The sequence below is a fragment of the Helianthus annuus genome, chromosome 8 (genome assembly GCF_002127325.2).
Source record: "Helianthus annuus cultivar XRQ/B chromosome 8, HanXRQr2.0-SUNRISE, whole genome shotgun sequence".
Classification (NCBI taxonomy): domain Eukaryota; kingdom Viridiplantae; phylum Streptophyta; class Magnoliopsida; order Asterales; family Asteraceae; genus Helianthus; species Helianthus annuus.
Genome location: NC_035440.2, coordinates 66,290,958 through 66,313,123, shown reverse-complemented (window position 1 = coordinate 66,313,123; position 22,166 = coordinate 66,290,958). Strand labels below are relative to the sequence as shown.

At 39.7% G+C, this 22,166-nt stretch overlaps 1 protein-coding gene across 1 annotated transcript; it reads left to right on the top strand.

Moving 5' to 3' along the window:
• Window positions 1-13,181: 13,181 nt before the first annotated feature.
• LOC110933661 (GDSL esterase/lipase At5g33370) lies at window positions 13,182-19,808 on the top strand. Its single transcript, XM_035976017.1, has 5 exons — window positions 13,182-13,419; window positions 14,156-14,283; window positions 17,824-18,066; window positions 19,230-19,482; window positions 19,557-19,808. Exons 1-5 carry the CDS (start codon window positions 13,182-13,184, stop codon window positions 19,787-19,789), a joined length of 1,095 nt encoding a protein of 364 aa, XP_035831910.1. The 3' UTR covers window positions 19,790-19,808.
• The last annotated feature ends 2,358 nt before the right edge of the window (window positions 19,809-22,166 follow it).

Genomic DNA, 22,166 nt, shown 5'->3' with positions numbered 1-22,166 from the left:
ACCAATGGACAAAGATAATTAGCCTACAAATAACCCTTGAGCTTATCATCTTCTTCATCACAAACACCTCTCTCTCTCTCCCTCTAAGAAAGCTCGGCCAAACACCCCTCTTGCTACATACACCATTTTCGATTTTTGTTCAAGCCTTCCAAGTGTGTCTCAAGGTGTAAGAAGGTGAATAACGAAGCTTGGTGTTCTCAGAAGTTGAAGGAGCTTCTCTATTTGCTATTAACCACCACTTTTGCATATTGTTTCTTCCCTAGCTTCAAAGCTAGTGGTAAGCTCCTTTGATCTTCATTTGCTTCATGTTTTTGGCGGTTAATAGTTATTTTATGATGAAATCTCATGAACTCTAAAAGACATAAATCTTAAGTCTTGAAACATAAACTTAAATATTATGAAATAAGATGAGCTCTTGATAAAATAAAGTTGTTTTGATTATGTTGTTAATACTTGATGATTACTTGTTAATATGGATGTTGGTCATAACATAGAACTTGTTAAATCATGATTAAAAACATGAGTTAACAAGTTAGGAGGTGATTAGGGGTTTACATAAAAGAATCACCTCCATATTTAGACATGAACTTGGTGATAAAATGATTTCTTGTAAAAATAATAAGCCAAACGAACTAGTGATCTTGTAAGATCTAAAACTTGTGAATGGTTTTTCCTAAATAAACCAAGTGTAAGAGACGGTTGTGAGAGATCATGATCCTTACACTATTTTGGAAGTAAAGAAGTATATGGATACTAGTGACACATAAAAATATTGTAAATAAATATTTTTGTAAAATATGTTCACAAGTTGTGAACATCTAAAGATCACAAGAATGAGATTTTAAATAAAGTAGACACACTTTGGAGGGTAACTAAACCCCTAAACACCCCACTAGGTTACTACGCGTTTTTATGAAAAACATAGTTCATGTTGTTATGTAAAAGTGCATTGTTGTTGCACTTGACTAGTGTAATATTGTTTGGTAACTTGTTGTTGATTGACGGAATGACTTCCGAAAAGAAAATGATATGCTAATAAGCATGGATACCTCCATTTACAAAGGAGACTCTGGCGAAATTTTCTAAAATTCCAACACTTAGAAAATATTTTCTAAAACAAGTGTCGCAAGTATATTTTTAGCTTTGTTTTCAAAATAAACTTCGCCAAAGGTTTTGTTACAAAATACAAAGTATCGGAGGTTGACTTTTACAAGTAAAATGGATAAATATATATTTAGAATATATATTTTATAATAGGACACTTGTATGGATACTTGTTTATTTTGTGAGATAATTATACTAATTTAAGGGTAAAATAACATGTAACTTAACAAAGTGCATTGACGTTTAAATTGTGTGATATGTGATAAAAGTAATGGGTAGATAAACCATACGTGTTGTGCATGAGAAATTGATTGTTATCTGTACCTTATTAGGACGTGCTTGATTTCCTGATTATTAGAGTAACTAGTCTAACCGAGCAAACCGAGTTGAGTTCACACTTTTCTACAAAGCATGGTAAATTCCAGGTGGGAATGGGAATGGGTTCAGGAATAGGGATTCCTTGTCCTTTGGGACGCGTTCAGGAATGTGAATTCCTTGTCCTTTGGACGTACTTAGACTTACTGGACTAGAACTCTATCAGCGAAGTCCCTCCCTTTTATATCGACTTAATCGCCGAGGCTATGGCGAGCGGGTCATTAGTTAGTAGCGCTATTAGGTTTAACAAACCGCACACCGTGCCTGTTGGACGGGTGTGTACTAATGGACTATGGCACGTCGGTGATGATAGACACCGACGCTAGGGCACAATTAATTTTCGTTAGTAGTCGATATGATAAACGAGTCCGGTAGTTTAAATAATGGGGTAGCCCCCACGGCCGGAGTGCCGGGCTGGATAGCCAGGAAAGGTGGACATGGGATGGTTAACTAATAAACGTTTTCGAACTATGGGGTAACCCCCACGGCTGGATAGCTGGTTAAGGTTAAACTACGTTTTTGGAAACAACTCTAAAATGGACAACCAACCGTGAACTCACTCAACTTTGTTGTTGACTCGTTGTTACATGCTTTGCTGGTCGCTAGATGCTATGGGGCTTGCACAAGGAGGCGATCGTTGTGGGATGCGAACTGTTATGTCCCGTACTTAATAAATATACTTTATGAAGTTATGAACCTTATGTTTTTGGGTCTTAAACTTATGAACTACGAACTCATGTTTTGGTTTAACGTCTTATGCTTCCGCTGTTTAAATTGAACTTGGTTAGCTTCCTTTTGCTCACCGATTGTATTGTGGTTGGTTTTATTTACTTGAATATGTTGTTCAATATGATTGGTGGTGTGACAACTCGAACTTTAGACTTGCTTGGATGTAACGTTACGTGCTTATGTGACATTTCGAACTAATAAATGTTATGACGTTATGTGCTTTATGTGTGTACATTATGTTTGTATGTTTATCGAACCAAAACCGAACCGCACATCATGACCCGAACCGCACAACACTTAATACGGGTGCACAAGCCCCTTTGGACCACTCCTTGTTCTCGGGTCCATTAGGCAGCCGAGTGGGCTCGGCCCACTCCCCACTCGCAACACAAAACCGAGTTTAGGGGTTTTGTTTTACCACTTTTGCAAATCACAAACACACACACAAACCCTAGAAGCTTTGCTCTCTCTCTCGTTCGTTTGGAACCCGACGGCACCAAGGAACACCCTTGCTCGGATCACACTCTCCTTTTTGTAATCGGTTAGTATGATGTTTTATGCTTGTGCGTTAAGTGATGTTTTGATTACATGCTTAAATCGAACCGATTAGAATTTGCATGATGATGAACTAGGGCCGGTTAGATTATGTGGTTATGTTGATCCTCGAATGGATTGTTATATAATCAGTTTGTAGTTGTGATTAGTTTAGAACCGAATGTATTGATATATAGAAATCGGCTGTTTTGATGATCATGTAATTGGCTTAGATATGAACCGGATATATGTGCGAATGTATGAATTGCATAAGGATCGATGATCTGGTAGTATTACCGAATGAACAAGTAATCGGCTATAGTATGCATCGGGTTAACTTGAATGTTGGTTTGTCGATGAATTGTTGGTTGTGTTCATGCATGTTATAATTAGGGTTCTTATGAAATTGTGTTGCAATTGTTCTGTTTGATCGATATCATGCTATTGATTTGTTGAAAATTATGTAAATTGATCTGGTTACCAAACTGACCAAACTGTTAGCTGAAATCACGGATAAGTCAATGCAGGATTTATGGAAACCGGTTACACACACACGTCACACGGTTGCGACTCAGATTGCGAGTCGAAACCTCGTGGTCACGACTCGAAACCACAACAGCACCAGCCGAGACCACGGTTGCGAGTCCCGTTGCGACTCGTAACCAGACCATGATGAACCGAGACCACCATTGCGACTCGCAACCAGCCGTTGCGACTCGTAATCTCCGGTTACGACTCGAGATCTCCGTTGCGACTCGAGACCATCGTTTACACGCACACTGTTGGGCCTTCACTGTCACGGGCCCAATCCATTGAGCCCAACGACTTGAATGGTGGACTGTTATGCTTTTGGGCCGGGTACTGTTGGACTTAGACAATTGGATCCTCACATGCTATGTCTTATCTGCTTACGTGCGTACATGTTTGCCATGACTATACGTGTTTACTATATACGTGTTATATACGGACCTGACTCGTATAATAACCATGATAGGACGTGGTTGACCATTTACTTGCTACTTATATTCCTTGTGTATCTGCCGAGCAAACCAAGGTGAGTTCACACAGCCAAGGCATGGGATTCCCGGGTTGGAAATTGGGTTGAATATGTTGGATATGGAATGATTACTCGTACTTACGCATATACCAGACTATAGACCATCGTCCTCAGGTTAGTCAGGACACGTTACGTAAAGCCTACGTAACCCAGTACATTTGCCATATGTCTCCCGGGTCGGGAGGACACGTTACGTAAAGCCTACGTAACCCAATACCATCTACTGGCTTCCAGGTCGGAAGGCCACGCTGCGTAAAGCCTACGTAGCCCCCACGCGTACCACTGTCCTCGGGGAAGGGCACGTCACGTAAAGCCTACGTGGCCCTGTACGATTTCCTGTTCTCGGTAAAGAAGAACACATGGTCGGAAGTTAGTCTAGTAAGTACCGTTAATGAGAAGCCCTCATTAGCCAAGTTAAATATGGGAAGCCCCCACCAGTATTATGAACACTAGTATGGGAAGCCCCCACTAGCTACACTTATGCATTATGTTATGAACTTACTTCCTGTGAACTCGCTCAACTAGTTTGTTGATTATTTGCTGCATGCCTTGCAGGACCTTAGGTACATTATGGAGCTTGCACAGGGAGGAGCAGGTCGTTGTGGGATGTGGATCATGAACTTTATTCTGAACTTATAATTATTTTGAGATACATTACTATGCTTCCGCTATTTAAACAATGTTTGGTTTTGGAACATCAATCATGTCACGATGGTTTACATTATTTACTTTTATATTAAATGCTATGTTTGATATGATTGATGGCTTGATCCTGGTCAGTCACGCTCCCAGGCGGTGGTACTCCGCGGGTGGATTTTGGGGGTGTGACAGATTGGTATCAGAGCCATTGGTTATAGAGAACTTGGTTTTAATATGGGAAAACGTTTTTATTAAAACCGGACTATAACCAGAACAGTGCTCTCAACGGTCCACAACGACGCTTCGCTCCACGTGCAGGACTCGACATCCTAGGTAATAAGGTTTATGTTTATTGCCTGTTTGCTAGAACTGCTTAGAACTTTGCTCGCATTACGCTTAGATACACATGCTTTGATTTCATGAGAACACCTATATGCCTACGCTTTTCTGTCATCGCCCTACTCGCGAACCATTCTTACGTATGCTACTTGTTACTATGAAGATCATGTCTGGACGAATCAACATGACACAAGCCCAGCTAGAGGCTCTCGTTCAAGCTCAAGTTGCTGCGGCAGTTGCAGCAGCTCAAGCAGGTAGTATATCCTGCAGTATAGGCACACACTAGGATCTTTAGATCCTACATTAACACTCGTATTTAACTTCGTCCTACTCGTACACAATAGGTCAACACGCGCAGCAGCCTGTCTGCACGTTCAAGAATTTCATGGACTGTCGTCCAAACTCTTTCAGCGGCACAGAAGGAGCAGTTGGACTCCTCCACTGGTTCGAGAAGCTAGAATCAGTATTCGAGATGTGCGAGTGCCCTGAGGCTCGCAAGGTCAAGTTTGCTACTGGCACTTTGGAAGGGATAGCACTGACTTGGTGGAACGCCCAAGTTCAGATCTTAGGGTTGGCAGCTGCTAACGCCACCCCATGGAACGACTTTAAGGAACTCATCAAGCGTGAGTATTGCACGCGGGAAGATATTCACAAGCTGGAAGACGAACTGTACAATCTGAAAATGGTTGGATCGGAAATCGAAGCGTATACCAAACGGTCGAACGAGCTGGCCGTTCTGTGTCCAACTATGGTGGACCCTCCGTACAAGCGCATTGAGTTGTATCTCAAGGGATTGGCGCCAGAAATTCAGAGCCACGTGACGTCGGCTAACCTCGAAAACATCCAGGAAATTCAGCGTCTCGCTCATCGTATCACCGATCAGGCAGTGGATCAGAATAGACTGCCCAAGCGTGTTAATGCTACTGCTAACGTCACCACCTCAATTACTCCTGCTACATCTGGTGACAGTAAAAGAAAATGGGATGGAGATTCCAGTAAAGGTTCAGCATCTGTTCAGCCACAAGCTCAGCAACAGAAAATCGACCACTATCAGAGTCCCAGTCAGCAATCCTCTGGTGGTCACAGACAGAGAAGATATCAGGGTAGCCAACCTAGGTGCCACAACTGCAACAGGCATCACCACGGCCCGTGTAACAAGGGTCGCTGTCAAAGGTGCCTCAAAATGGGTCACGAGGCCAAAGACTGTAGGAGTCCACGGCCTGCGAATCAGAATCAGCAGCCTCAGCAACCCGCTCCACAGAACCAGCAGCAGCAGCAGCCACCGCGTGGAAACCGGGGATGTTTCCAGTGTGGGGCTGAAGGTCACTTCAAACGCGATTGTCCTCAGTTGAACCAGAACCAGAACCGCAACAACAACAACAACCAGGGCAACGGCAACAACAACGGCGGGAACAACAATAATGGCAACGAGGCAAGAGGTCGAGCTTTCGTTTTGGGAAGAGGAGACGCAGTGAACGATCCCAACGTTGTTATGGGTAAGTTTCTCCTCGACAATATTTACGTTACTGTTTTGTTTGATTCGGGTGCGGATACAAGCTATATGTCTATGAAAATGTGTCAACTGCTAAAACGTGCACCAACACTTTTACCCACCAAACATGTAGTAGAGTTAGCTAACGGTAAAAGTCTAGAAGCCACGCACGTAGTTCAGGGTTGTAATCTTATCCTAGCTGGTCAAGCCTTCTCTATTGATCTCATTCCCATAGTTTTGGGTAGTTTCGACGTCGTGATTGGGATGGATTGGTTATCCCAACACCAGGCAGAAATCTTATGTAGCGAAAAGGTTATTCGCATTCCTCGTTCGGGTCAGGAACCTCTAGAAGTTCAAGGCGACAAGAGTGGTGCAGTGGTTGGCATTATCTCTTTCCTGAAGGCTCAGAAATGCTTACGTAAAGGTCGCACAGCCATTCTGGCTCTTGTTTCAGACGCATCAGCAAAGGAAAAGAAATTGGAGGATATTCCAATTGTACGTGATTACCCTCAGGTGTTTCCTGAAGACTTACCTGGCTTACCGCCTCATCGTCAGGTTGAATTCCAGATAGAACTCGCTCCAGGAGCAGCACCCATAGCTCGCGCACCATATCGTCTAGCTCCATCGGAATTGGAGGAACTGTCAAAGCAACTGCAGGAACTCTTGGAAAAGGGTTTCATTCGTCCAAGCTCTTCGCCTTGGGGAGCTCCAGTACTTTTCGTGAAAAAGAAAGACGGTACGTTCAGGATGTGCATCGACTACCGTGAACTCAACAAGGTGACGGTAAAGAACCGTTATCCTCTTCCACGCATTGACGACTTATTCGACCAGCTGCAAGGGTCGTGCTACTATTCGAAGATAGACTTGAGGTCGGGGTACCATCAGCTGAGAGTCCGGGATGAGGACGTCTCCAAGACAGCTTTCAGAACTCGTTACGGTCACTACGAGTTTCTTGTCATGCCATTCGGGTTAACGAACGCGCCTGCTGTATTTATGGATCTTATGAACAGGGTGTGCAAACCCTATCTCGACAAGTTCGTCATTGTTTTCATTGACGATATCCTGATTTACTCCAAGAGTCAGGAGGATCACGAGCAGCATCTTCGCCTTATTTTGGAACTCCTTCGGAAGGAACAGCTGTACGCAAAGCTTTCTAAATGCGACTTCTGGCTTCGTGAAGTCCACTTCTTAGGCCACGTAGTGAACAAGGATGGGATCCATGTCGATCCATCCAAAATAGATTCGATCAGGAACTGGCCTGCACCGCGTACGCCGACAGAAATACGTCAATTCTTGGGTCTGGCAGGTTACTACAGACGGTTTATTAGAGACTTTTCGAAGATTGCTCAGCCGCTTACGCTACTGACACAGAAGGGTGTTACCTATCGCTGGGGAGAACCTCAGGAGACTGCTTTTCAGCACCTAAAGGATAGACTTTGCAGTGCACCTATCCTCTCTTTGCCAGAGGGCACAGACGACTTCGTGGTTTATTGTGATGCATCCATTCGGGGACTGGGATGTGTGTTAATGCAGCGCGACAAGGTTATCGCTTACGCCTCTCGTCAACTCAAGGTTCATGAACGGAACTACACGACGCACGATTTAGAACTGGGAGCTGTTGTTTTCGCGCTTAAGATATGGCGACACTACCTGTACGGTACCAGGTGCACGATTTACACCGATCACAGGAGTCTCGAGCATATCCTTAAGCAGAAGGATTTGAATATGCGTCAACGACGATGGGTTGAGTTACTTAACGACTACGAATGCGCCATCAAGTATCATCCAGGCAAAGCCAATGTTGTGGCTGATGCCCTCAGTCGGAAAGACACTTTACCTCGGCGCGTGCGAGCGCTACAGCTTACGATTCAGTCTAGCCTTCCAGCACAGATACGAGCTGCTCAGACAGAAGCACCGAAGCCCGAAAACGTCAAGGCTGAAGCCTTACGCGGCTCACGACAGCAAATGGAACAGAAGGCAGACGGCGCTTACTATGTATCGGGCCGGATTTGGGTCCCACTTTATGGCGGTCTACGCGAACTTGTGATGGATGAAGCTCACAAGTCTCGCTACTCGGTACATCCAGGGTCGGATAAAATGTACCACGATATTAGCACTACTTATTGGTGGCCTAGTATGAAGGCCCACATCGCTACGTACGTTGGAAAGTGCTTGACCTGTGCAAGAGTCAAGGTTGAATATCAGAAACCAGCTGGCCTACTTCAGCAGCCTAAGATACCTCAATGGAAATGGGAAGAAATTTCCATGGATTTCGTTACAGGCCTACCTAGATCCCAGCGTGGGAACGATACAATATGGGTCATAGTTGATCGACTCACCAAGTCTGCACACTTCCTGCCGATTAAGGAAACGGATAAGTTCTCCACACTCGCAGACGTCTATCTTAAGGAGGTTGTTTCAAGGCACGGGGTGCCCATATCTATCATTTCGGATCGCGATGCACGATTCACGTCAGAACTATGGCAAGCGATGCATAAATCTTTCGGCTCACGGTTAGACATGAGCACAGCTTATCACCCTCAGACGGACGGGCAGTCTGAGCGTACGATCCAAACTCTCGAAGACATGCTTCGGGCATGCGTCATCGATTTCGGCAACGGCTGGGAAAAGCACCTCCCTTTGGTGGAGTTTTCTTACAATAACAGTTATCACACCAGCATTCAAGCCGCTCCATTCGAGGCATTGTACGGGCGTAAATGCCGGTCACCTCTCTGTTGGGCAGAGGTGGGGGATAGTCAGATTACGGGTCCAGAGATTGTAGTGGACGCCACAGAAAAGATTGCACAGATACGACAACGCATGGCGGCGGCACGCGACCGTCAGAAAGCCTACGCGGACAAGCGTAGAAAGCCATTGGAATTTGAGGTCGGGGACCGGGTTTTATTGAAAGTTTCACCCTGGAAGGTTGTGGTTCGTTTTGGCAAACGGGGTAAACTGAATCCGCGATACGTCGGACCATTCGAAATTATAGAAAAGATTGGCAAGGTAGCCTACAAGTTGAACCTACCAGCTGAACTCGGGGCAGTTCACAATGTCTTTCACGTATCGAACTTAAAGAAGTGCCTATCAGATGAAAACCTCATCATTCCTTTTAAGGAACTCACTATCGACGAGCGGTTGCAGTTCGTCGAAGAACCAGTTGAAATCACGGACCGGGATGTAAAGGTCCTCAAACACAAGAGAATCCCTCTTGTCCGAGTTCGTTGGAACTCCAAACGTGGCCCAGAGTACACCTGGGAACGCGAAGACAGGATGACAGAAAAGTACCCCCATTTATTCGGGAACCAGGCAACCACTACTGAGGCTGAAGCTACTACTTCGGAATTTCGGGACGAAATTCCAGATCAACGGGGGGAGGATGTGACACCCCAGGAAAATCAGTGAACAGTACAGTTTACCTAGCTTCCTCAGTGAGTGCATACCAAATTTCGGGACGAAATTTCCAATTAGTTGGGGATAATGTGACAACTCGAACTTTAGACTTGCTTGGATGTAACGTTACGTGCTTATGTGACATTTCGAACTAATAAATGTTATGACGTTATGTGCTTTATGTGTGTACATTATGTTTGTATGTTTATCGAACCAAAACCGAACCGCACATCATGACCCGAACCGCACAACACTTAATACGGGTGCACAAGCCCCTTTGGACCACTCCTTGTTCTCGGGTCCATTAGGCAGCCGAGTGGGCTCGGCCCACTCCCCACTCGCAACACAAAACCGAGTTTAGGGGTTTTGTTTTACCACTTTTGCAAATCACAAACACACACACAAACCCTAGAAGCTTTGCTCTCTCTCTCGTTCGTTTGGAACCCGACGGCACCAAGGAACACCCTTGCTCGGATCACACTCTCCTTTTTGTAATCGGTTAGTATGATGTTTTATGCTTGTGCGTTAAGTGATGTTTTGATTACATGCTTAAATCGAACCGATTAGAATTTGCATGATGATGAACTAGGGCCGGTTAGATTATGTGGTTATGTTGATCCTCGAATGGATTGTTATATAATCAGTTTGTAGTTGTGATTAGTTTAGAACCGAATGTATTGATATATAGAAATCGGCTGTTTTGATGATCATGTAATTGGCTTAGATATGAACCGGATATATGTGCGAATGTATGAATTGCATAAGGATCGATGATCTGGTAGTATTACCGAATGAACAAGTAATCGGCTATAGTATGCATCGGGTTAACTTGAATGTTGGTTTGTCGATGAATTGTTGGTTGTGTTCATGCATGTTATAATTAGGGTTCTTATGAAATTGTGTTGCAATTGTTCTGTTTGATCGATATCATGCTATTGATTTGTTGAAAATTATGTAAATTGATCTGGTTACCAAACTGACCAAACTGTTAGCTGAAATCACGGATAAGTCAATGCAGGATTTATGGAAACCGGTTACACACACACGTCACACGGTTGCGACTCAGATTGCGAGTCGAAACCTCGTGGTCACGACTCGAAACCACAACAGCACCAGCCGAGACCACGGTTGCGAGTCCCGTTGCGACTCGTAACCAGACCATGATGAACCGAGACCACCATTGCGACTCGCAACCAGCCGTTGCGACTCGTAATCTCCGGTTACGACTCGAGATCTCCGTTGCGACTCGAGACCATCGTTTACACGCACACTGTTGGGCCTTCACTGTCACGGGCCCAATCCATTGAGCCCAACGACTTGAATGGTGGACTGTTATGCTTTTGGGCCGGGTACTGTTGGACTTAGACAATTGGATCCTCACATGCTATGTCTTATCTGCTTACGTGCGTACATGTTTGCCATGACTATACGTGTTTACTATATACGTGTTATATACGGACCTGACTCGTATAATAACCATGATAGGACGTGGTTGACCATTTACTTGCTACTTATATTCCTTGTGTATCTGCCGAGCAAACCAAGGTGAGTTCACACAGCCAAGGCATGGGATTCCCGGGTTGGGAATTGGGTTGAATATGTTGGATATGGAATGATTACTCGTACTTACGCATATACCAGACTATAGACCATCGTCCTCAGGTTAGTCAGGACACGTTACGTAAAGCCTACGTAACCCAGTACATTTGCCATATGTCTCCCGGGTCGGGAGGACACGTTACGTAAAGCCTACGTAACCCAATACCATCTACTGGCTTCCAGGTCGGAAGGCCACGCTGCGTAAAGCCTACGTAGCCCCCACACGTACCACTGTCCTCGGGGAAGGGCACGTCACGTAAAGCCTACGTGGCCCTGTACGATTTCCTGTTCTCGGTAAAGAAGAACACATGGTCGGAAGTTAGTCTAGTAAGTACCGTTAATGAGAAGCCCTCATTAGCCAAGTTAAATATGGGAAGCCCCCACCAGTATTATGAACACTAGTATGGGAAGCCCCCACTAGCTACACTTATGCATTATGTTATGAACTTACTTCCTGTGAACTCGCTCAACTAGTTTGTTGATTATTTGCTGCATGCCTTGCAGGACCTTAGGTACATTATGGAGCTTGCACAGGGAGGAGCAGGTCGTTGTGGGATGTGGATCATGAACTTTATTCTGAACTTATAATTATTTTGAGATACATTACTATGCTTCCGCTATTTAAACAATGTTTGGTTTTGGAACATCAATCATGTCACGATGGTTTACATTATTTACTTTTATATTAAATGCTATGTTTGATATGATTGATGGCTTGATCCTGGTCAGTCACGCTCCCAGGCGGTGGTACTCCGCGGGTGGATTTTGGGGGTGTGACAGGTGGCTCGATCCTGGTCATGTCACGCCTTCAAGCGGTGATACTCCGCATGGTGGATTTTGGGGGTGTGACAGAAGTTATTTACATATTTAGTCCTTTAAGGTGAAATGACAAAAATACCCTCACATGCAAGTCACATGATCAGATTTAACAAAAAAAATCTAACTGGGTTAGGGTTAAAGGATAAATCGTGTAACAAAATTCCCTATAAAGGGAAAAACCTGTCAACATTCGCTGAAAAGGACACCGCCTGCAAAAGGGTACAAAGATAAAGGACAAAACGCGTAATTTTTCCAATAAAATAAGTGTGTAAATAAATAAGTGTGTGTATATGTATATATATTTATTTATAATTGTTTTTGATTTAAAGATAAAAATAAAATTTTTAAAATTAAAAAAAAAATAAATGAGAAAGTGCTAAAATCATCCTTTAGGTTTGAGAATTGCCAAAATCGTCCATAGAAGTTAACGGATACATTTAAACTAAAGCTAGTGATTGCGATGAAAATACAACAAAAATAAAACCTCAAAGACCCAGATAAAAAAAAAGTTTCATTTTGACATTTTAGTGTTGTAACAATTATAAAAAAATAGAAAGTCAACACATCAATAAATTTTGACAATAAATGTTCAATCTAAATTTTCAATATTTTTTTTCAAGAAACTAATATTTATTTCTGTGTGAATGATGGAAACGATTTGCAACAATAACTATAGCAAGTGGCTACGAGTATTTAATTTCCTCTTATGGTGTGTTCGAGTGAGTTTTAATCTTTATGTTTTAAGTTTGAGTCTGTCTGATAGGGGTTTCTCATTGAGTGGTTTAATTGGGGATCTATTGTGCGAGGGAGCTCTCTAGCACAAACCCGATTAAAACAACGTATACTAGACCTCCTGACATTCACGAATAATTCACACCTTAAAAAAAAAAACTATACTTTACACAAGTCTGCGCTGACTTTCAAACCACAATATTGCAACAATAACTATACATTGACTGAAATTTGATACAGCTTATATTCATTAAATTCTCTCAAATTTGTATTTATTTATAGGCCGGAGACTCGGCAAATTTCACCATTTAAAAAAGTAATAAGAAGCATCAATTACCATTTCTTTTCCTCTCTCAAATGTTATCTCGTATGGATATTCTAAGGTTGTTTCTCGGGTCCATTTTGGTGATCGGTGTTAGCGGGACACCGCCTAACGTAAATCAACCCCGATCATTTTTCGTGTTTGGTGACTCTCTAGTCGATAATGGCAACAACAATTTCTTGGTCACTTATGCACGGGCCGACATGCCGCCTTATGGCATCGACACTCCGTCACATCGGCCAAGCGGCCGCTTCTCCAATGGTCTTAACATCCCCGACATCATTAGTTTCGTGTCTTCCTCTAATTTATTTTGATGTGTACAGATATTATTTTATATCATGGGGGAGGATTGCGTACAAGAGGGATTTCACGTACGAAGTGTATGTGGAAATCGTGATATTAGATTCCTAAAGATGAAGGGTTACAATTTCATCGGTGGCATTTTCATAAATAAAGAGAGATTAATATTGAAAATAAATAACAAAAGGGTATTTCCGTCATTCAACCAAATACCCTATTGATTTTCAAACGGCTATAACATTTTCATATGATAATATTGTTTTTAAAAAAATTACACCGTATTAACAAAGATTCCATTCTCTTTAATTTGAATAGGGTATTGCTATAATTTTGTTAATTTAAAAAAAAAATTATTTTACAAAGCTACGTGGTTACGTGAATACGTGATTTCATAAGCCTACGTAATTACGTAACATTCATTATATTCAGTTCGTAATTACGTAATATGCATTTTATTCGTGAAACAAAGGTAACGTTATGTGATTTTTGTATACTGTTACATGATTTTGTATAAGGTTACGTGATTATGTATTTTCTGCTATGTGGTAAAAAAATGAAAAATACCCTTTCCCTCCTTAAATAAAAAGGACACGCGTCAGGCTCAGAATCTCACATACCCTTCGCACGCCTTTTGTCTCTTGTACTTGATCCAATGCCTTTATTGATCTTAAATGTTTTATTTATGGTACATCATATATGTGATAATTGAGTGTTATATCAGGTGAGCATTTGGGATCCGAACCCGTTTTACCGTACTTGAGTCCAGATATGACGAATGAAAAGCTTCTAAATGGCGCAAACTTTGCCTCAGCAGGAATAGGAATACTCAATGATACTGGAGTTCAGTTTGTAAGTTTATCTCATTTCTATACCTATATAGGATTTTAGTAGATATATAGAATTTTCAGTTACAATTAACAGAATTAGACTACAAATCAAACCAAAATTATTAATCGTATTTGATGAAAGGTGTTTTTATGATTTACGAAATTAATATGTATACTCCAAACTAATATTAATATCTAACAATTAAGTTAAAAACTTATTTATTACACAGATTAAATAAATTCTTTTTTAAAATTTATTTTAATTAACATATTATATATTTCTCAAAGATTTTACAAGAAATTAAAGAATATGACTTATGGTTTAATCTTTATTATTTAATAAGATAGAGAAATGAAAAATCAAAATTTAAACTTCACAAGATATTAAAAACTGGCATTCAGTATTTAATAAGAAAGTGATACAGGAAAATCGACTTCTAGGTGGTTTACAAAACTAGCACATGTCTGTATCACCATCCTAATGTTCTTTCAATTATTATTGTCAATTTTTTTCTTCTCATTTCACATTATACTAGAAATTCTCCTATAACACCTAGAGGGATGATATAGGGGCGTTACCAAACACCATTTTTGATAACGTCCCTTAGACTGTGGGGTATGAGGCGGGGGTTGGGGCATGAGTTGGCTGAAAACGCCAAGCCACCACCCCGGGTGGGCTTGGGTTTAGGCGTGGCCCAAGGGGCGGGAGTTTAAAGCCGGGCGTGGGGCGGGCTAACGATCCTATGTGGCCGGCTCCTATTCGCTTGTTGGCCAGGTCATAGCGGGGCATTTAAAATTTAAAATCTAACCATTTGGCCAAGCCAAGCGGTTCACCCCAACCCATCAGTCAACATCGCTATATATATAACCCCAACCCCACCGGCTACCTCAACCCAAACAATCTTGTTGGCTGTCCACCGCTACCCCAACTAAAAACACTTGATCGAACCCGCTACCCCAACCCAAACACACTTGATCGATGACCTCTTGGACACACGAAGAAGAGCTAGCTCTTGTCACGAGCGTGGTTGACGCAATGAAGGGCCGACAACCCGGTGAAATGCGTTACTGGCCGACAGCTTTTGCTAGCTACCGGCATAACGTGGGAAACGATCGGCACAACTTAAACGCGTGCCAACATAAATGGCGCGAGCTACGGCCGAAGCTTGATCGTTTCAAAGCCTACTACGAAGCCGTTCCGAGCGGTGAGATAAGCCGCGAAGACCGGGTGGCGGTGGCGAATATTGAGTTTCGGGGCAAGGAACGAAAGCCGTTCGACAAGCTCGCTCTTTTTGAAATTTACCTAACGCTCTAGGGTTTTTTTTGTAATCTTTTTTTAGGTTTTTTTTTGTATTTTTTAGAACTTTGTAATTTTTAGGAATTTAATAAAATTTTAGGCTTTTTTTTAAATGTGGTGTGTATTTTTTATAATTTTTTTTATTTTAATAAACTTCCAAGCCACGCGGGCTAGCCATACCCCACGGACACGTCACTCACGGGGGGGGGGGGGGGGGGGGGGGGCTCGAACTCCACGTGTCAACTCATGCCCCCAACCCCCGCCCCACCATACCCCACGGTCTTAATGTCTTTTCAATTATTATTTCCAATTTTTTTCTTCTCATTTGACATTATACCAGAAATGCTCCTCCCTATCCATACCCCTATAACGCCTAGAGGGATGGTGTTGGGGGAGTTACCAAATCCCTTCACACCCCTATAACGGTCACTACGCATGGTCTAACAATTAAACTAAATCCATTAATGTCCTAAACACTTAATTTACCATTACAAATATTACTTAAATTTATGAGTGAATTGCCAAAATGGTCCCGAGTTTTGGTCACTTTTGTCACTTCAATCCAAATATGAAACTTTTTGTATCTAGGTCTTCGAGGTTTCATTTTTGTTGTCATTTCCATCCAACTGGCAAACTGGGTTATAAATTTCTGCCTTTTTTGTCGTTTTCCTCATTTGATGTTCCTAATGGAGTTCAGGCATAAATTGACGACTATACCCTCCATTTAAATGAGGAAAACGACAAAAAGGAGATGTTAACAGAAATTTCTAACCCAATTTGGTAATTGGATAGAAATGACAACAAAAATTAAACCTCAGAAAACCAGATACAAAAGGCTTCATTTTTGGACAAAAATAACTTAAACTCAGGGACCATTTTGATGTTTACTTGAAATTTATTAACGTGGAGAAATAACTAATGCGAAATGAGCCTTTACTTATTTGTGTGAAAGAAAACCTAATTAGTTTCTGTAATGTTACATGGAGTCATGGGTAAGGGTAAGGGGGCAAAACATTACACAATTCAACCTTTGTTATCCACAAAATAAAATACCATGTAACCGCTACAAATAAAATATTATGTAGTTAAACCAAAGAAACCATCAAACACCTGGTAGAAACATAATTTTTGAGTAAATTGCAAAAATCGTCCCTGAGGTTTGGGTATGTTTGCCAATTTCATCCAAAACAACTTTTTTTTTACCATATTATCCTTCACTTTTGTGATTTTTTGTCATTTTCATCCGAACGTCTAACTTTTTTGCCAAAATCGTCCCTGAGATTTGGGATTTTTTACCATTTTCATCCAAATATTTGACAGAAAAAATAAAGCAAAATAGCCTTTTGGATGAAAATGGCAAAAAATCTCAAAAGTGAATGACTATTTAGTAAAAAAAGTTGTTTTAGATGAAACTGACAAACATACCTAAACCTCAGGGACGATTTCGGCAATTTACTCGTAATTTTTTTTATATGTCAATATGATACTCATATTAAAGATTAAAAAAACGCTTGTTATCATGGTGTTTTTTTTAAAACCAATTAGTATAAAAAAAGTTATCGATGTTTAAAAAGATTGGAAGAAGTTGCACTCGAGTTTTTGAATTTAAAACGCGCCGAAATTACGTTTATACTCCTATGCCATTAATCAATCATTAGAGGTAGAACACAATTTATAAAAAAATGTCATTAATCAATCTTATCCATTCAAAATTACAATCTAATGGTTTATAAGGCTTCTTAGAAAAAAAAAAAACCATTTGTAGACTAAACAAGCTTATGTTTAGGCTCGGGCTCTTGGGCTCGAGTTCGTTTAAGCTCGGTTCCTTTTGAGTTTATTTTTTGAACCGATCTCGAGTAGTTCGGCTCGTTTACACCCGTAGGTTTAAACCTTGAACAATTAAAAAAGTTGTCATACATTGATTTAGTGTTTGATATAAATAACAACATATGAAAAAATCACTAGGACATTTGAGTAGAATCCATTTGATCTTGCAATCTTGATGATGTAGTGATGCAACCCCAAGTGGCATCTAGCTCTTCACAAGCTTGGCCTAGAGTACAATACTCTTCTATGCAAACTTCCTTTATCAAACATATGTTTATTAAGTTAAAGATTTTAGGAAATTCATTTTAAGAAGATTGAGTTAAACCATAGTTTCCAACCCTCTTTACATTCTTACAAAAAGTTGCATTTGGGCTTTTTGATTGTGAATGTGGTATCATAATCTGATATGTAACAACATAAATAATGGATTGTGCGCAGGCAAGCGTACTTCGGATGTCTGTACAGTTAGCGTACTTCAGAGAGTATCAAGAAAGAATAAGTGGTTTAATAGGTGCATCTCAAGCTAAAGAGCTTGTAAACAAAGCTCTGGTCCTTGTTTCAGTTGGTGGTAACGATTTTGTGAACAACTATTACTTGACTCCTTTCTCTGCAAGGCGACGCCAATTTGCTCTTCCTAATTATGTCACCCTCCTCATATCAGAGTATCGCAAGATTATGATGGTAAGATTTAATCATTTAAAATCATTTTATTTATCGTGTTCACCGAAGTCATACACTAACTCTGAAGCTATACATGTATTTACTAGTCTATACGTGTATTTATCGTTAGGATATTCTAGCCTGTATTTATCGTTGACTACGAGTGAATACAATACTTGTGAATATGGTGGATACAATTATTCACTACAGGGTACACTATTTATAAAACCATAGGATTGTCATATATGAATCGGCGAATACGTTATTCATTAAGGCACAACGCAATAAGTTATCTCTAAATATTAAATGATTTTAACATCTTATATCAACCATAGCCATTAACCACTCATATTTAAAATAGTTATACTATAATAATCATAATCAGTCTTAGTTGTAAACGTTTAACATGATATTGAGAACTTGTTAGAGATATGTGTCTCAAATGGACAAACCTACCCTGATCCGTTGGGTGGATGAGACGTGAGGATTGTGTTAGGTTGGTGGGTTGGAATGTTCAACTAGATCATTACCCATATTTTTATTCGCGTAAAAAACAACCCTAACCTGCACACACTTAAAATCGTGTAACGTGGACACGATTGATTACCATTTATCTAAACTTGTAAGATAGGTTGGCGGGTAACAACCAAGTTGTAAACATGTTATCAATCGAGTTGGTGAGTTGTAAAAATATGGGTTGAACTAGTCATACGCAGGTTAGAGGGTCGGCATGCTTAATTAAAGTCATACACACGTTAGAGGGTCGGCATGCTTAATTAAACAGGTTGGTCTCTCAATCTGCTTAATTATTATTTTTTTAAACGGCTTTTTTTTAACGACGCCTGCTTAATTAAATGGCCGTTTTTTTAAATAGGTTGGATATGTTAATCCAAAACATGATTATTTTTAGTTTTGTATCATGCTTTGAGTCGTCTTGGAAAATGTCACCACTAGGTGTGTCTACTTACCCATGCCTAGAGGTTTAATGATATGGTGTCTGCTCCCTCACAAAAGTGATGTGAGTTTAAATCAGTGCAAATGCAAAATATAAGGTGTACTTCAAATTAAGCAACCATAACAATATGACAAATTCGCCAAATATGTACACATATATAAATTATATATTGATTTAGTGTGCTAAACAATATTGTTGGAGGCTTAGAACGTTATTAATAACGATGCAGACATTGTATGAAAGTGGAGTTAGAAGGGCAATTCTGTTGGGTTCTGGACCACTGGGTTGTGCACCAGCAGAGATAGCCTTGCACAGTTCAAATGGTCAATGTGCTACCGAGCTTCAGGCTGCAGCTGATTTGTTTGAACCACAACTCGTTAAACTGGTTCAAGAGGTTAATGCTCAATTGGGTGATCATGTTTTCATCGCAGCCAATACCAAACTGATGCATCATAATATCATCACAGATCCTCAAGCATTCGGTAAGAACATACCATCATCTAAACTTATCTTTAAGTTTTAACACACGTTTTGACTGTTTTAAGCGATTTTGCAGGATTTGAAAACTCAAACACAGCATGTTGTGGGCAAGGACCATTCAATGGGGTGGGTTTATGCACCCCATGGTCGTCGTTGTGTGAGAACAGAGACAAGTTTGTGTTTTGGGACGCCTTCCATCCGACGGAAAGAGCGAGTCGATATATTGTAGAACAGATGATTAATGGTGCAGATGAGTACATGAAACCCATGAACATAAGCACCATCATGTACCTAGACTCCAACATGTAACATGTTGGGTTGAAGCTCATATGCATTTTCTTATTGTTATAAATAACTACAAGTTATGAGTTTTAATCTTATTTCATGTCCGAACAATTAATCTGGATATGCTTTTAATTTATTCTAACAAGAGAAGTGAGTAACGCTTTGTTTTGGGTTTAAAGTAATATTTCCATCAATATCAACTAGAAGAGAAATGAAAATATATATCAAAGACTACAATATAACTTTATTTATTAGGCACATGTATTATTAGTAAATATATAAGTAGGATTTCCCCACCGCGCTTTGCGACGGAGAATTCACATACGAACCAATCGGTAAAAACCAGTATGAAACTATAAAATATGAATGTGTAAAACAACAAAAAAACAACATAAAATGTAACAAATACAGGAAAAAATGGTGACATGGTACCAGTACCTATGATGTGGTGTTGCAACCCCATGTTCCGAACTCCGAAGATTACCAACTCGCAATAGGCATCATCGCAACTCAAGTTGTAGCCGTCAGGGTTCGTTGAACAGGAAGTTATGTTTTAATATTAACTATTATAGCGGCAGGGGCCGACCTGATTTAAAAAAAAAAATAAACGGGAACATATTTAGTTTTTGTCAAAAAATAAATAATTTTTTTGTGGGTATCGGGTTGGTTTGTTTTCAAAATAATTTATATCTCGTATTTAGTTTTTGTAAACAAAACTAACAAAAGAGAAAAATAAAGTTATTTGATTAAAGGCGTATATTATTTATAGGAGTAATGGTTTGCCAAAGTAACATGTTTAGTCTCTAACTTTTGGAAATTACACCCGTGCTCCCTGGCGTTTGACAAGTTGTTACTCGGATAGTCCCTAGATTGGATGACCGTTAGTTTGTTTCGTTAACTCCATGTAAAATGACAAAATTGCCCTTATTAAAAAACACTTAAAACAAAATTATAGTTAATCAATTATTTGTGGGACCCACCCCCATCTCCTCTTCAATCTTCATTCCAGTTACCTTCCCTCCACCTCTCTGCCCACCTACAACCTCTCCGGCAACCTCTAGGGACTATCCGGATAACAACTTGTCAAATCAAATGGAGCACAGATGTAATTTTCAAAAGTTAGGGACTAAACATGTTATTTTGATGAACCACATGGACTATCAGTGCATTTTACTCTATTTATAATGTAAAAGGTTAAACTAAAATTAAATAACAACAAACAAACAAACCTACTATAACTACTACATTGTAGTTTATGATGTAATTTAATATCTACGTAAAAATGGATATCATTAAAAATGGAATTGATAAAGTTTAATAGCAGAACAAAAAAAGTAAAAAAAAAAAAGTTTGTGGCAAAAAACAAAATAAAAAAAGTCCCACGTAGTTAACATGATGTTGTTTAATATATATTAGGAACTTTCCATCGCGCGTTGTGACGGGGAATCCGCGTACAAACTAAATGAGTAAAGACCGGTAGTATAAAGCTACAAAATATAAATGTGTAAAACAACCAAACACTAAATAAAATGTAAGAAATATAAGAAAACCATATGAATGCAAATAAAATATCCGTCCATTGCAACGCTACATTACGTCGTATATTAAACTCGAGGAAAACCATGAGAATGTATATACAAAACATTTGTGTCGAAATGTAGGTAAAAACACATGTGACGGTATATTCGGAAATAACGAAAAGTTACATCATAAATTAAACTCGAGTAAAACCGTGACCTATCCAAATTTATTACAATTAATAAATAAATTGAATAGAAAATAAGATAAAACTATAATTATTCTAAATATCATAAAAAATATATGGAAAATATAATAGATAATTTGTTTAACATATTTAATATATAATAAAAAGTATTTGACTATAAAATTATGAATTATTTATATTTTTTATTTGGTTTATAAAAGTAAAGTAAAATAAAATACGTCTAGATTTCATGTGGCTAAAGTATTAATAGAAGAAATTTTGATGATCAAATTACAAAAGAGAAAAAACTTTATTATAGGTAACATGATATAGTTTAATATTTTATATATTAAAATTAGAAGCAAATGAATAATAATTTTAATATTATAATAATATATAATTTTTTAAATATTTTTATTATTTTAATAATAATAGTTATTTTATTTACTTTTTAACTTTAGTCATTTTTTTAATATCACGGGTTGGGATAAGGTTGGTGTCAACCGGTATCGAGCCAGTACTGGTATTGAAAATACCGTTACAGTCCTGTTCTAGTTAACAAAATTACATGACGAAATTGCCCTTCTAGTTAACAAAATTACATATGAAATGATCAAATTGCCCTTCTAGTTAATAGAAAAAATAAATGGAGTTAACTCAGTGGACTAAAATGACAATGTTTGAAACTATTTGGAC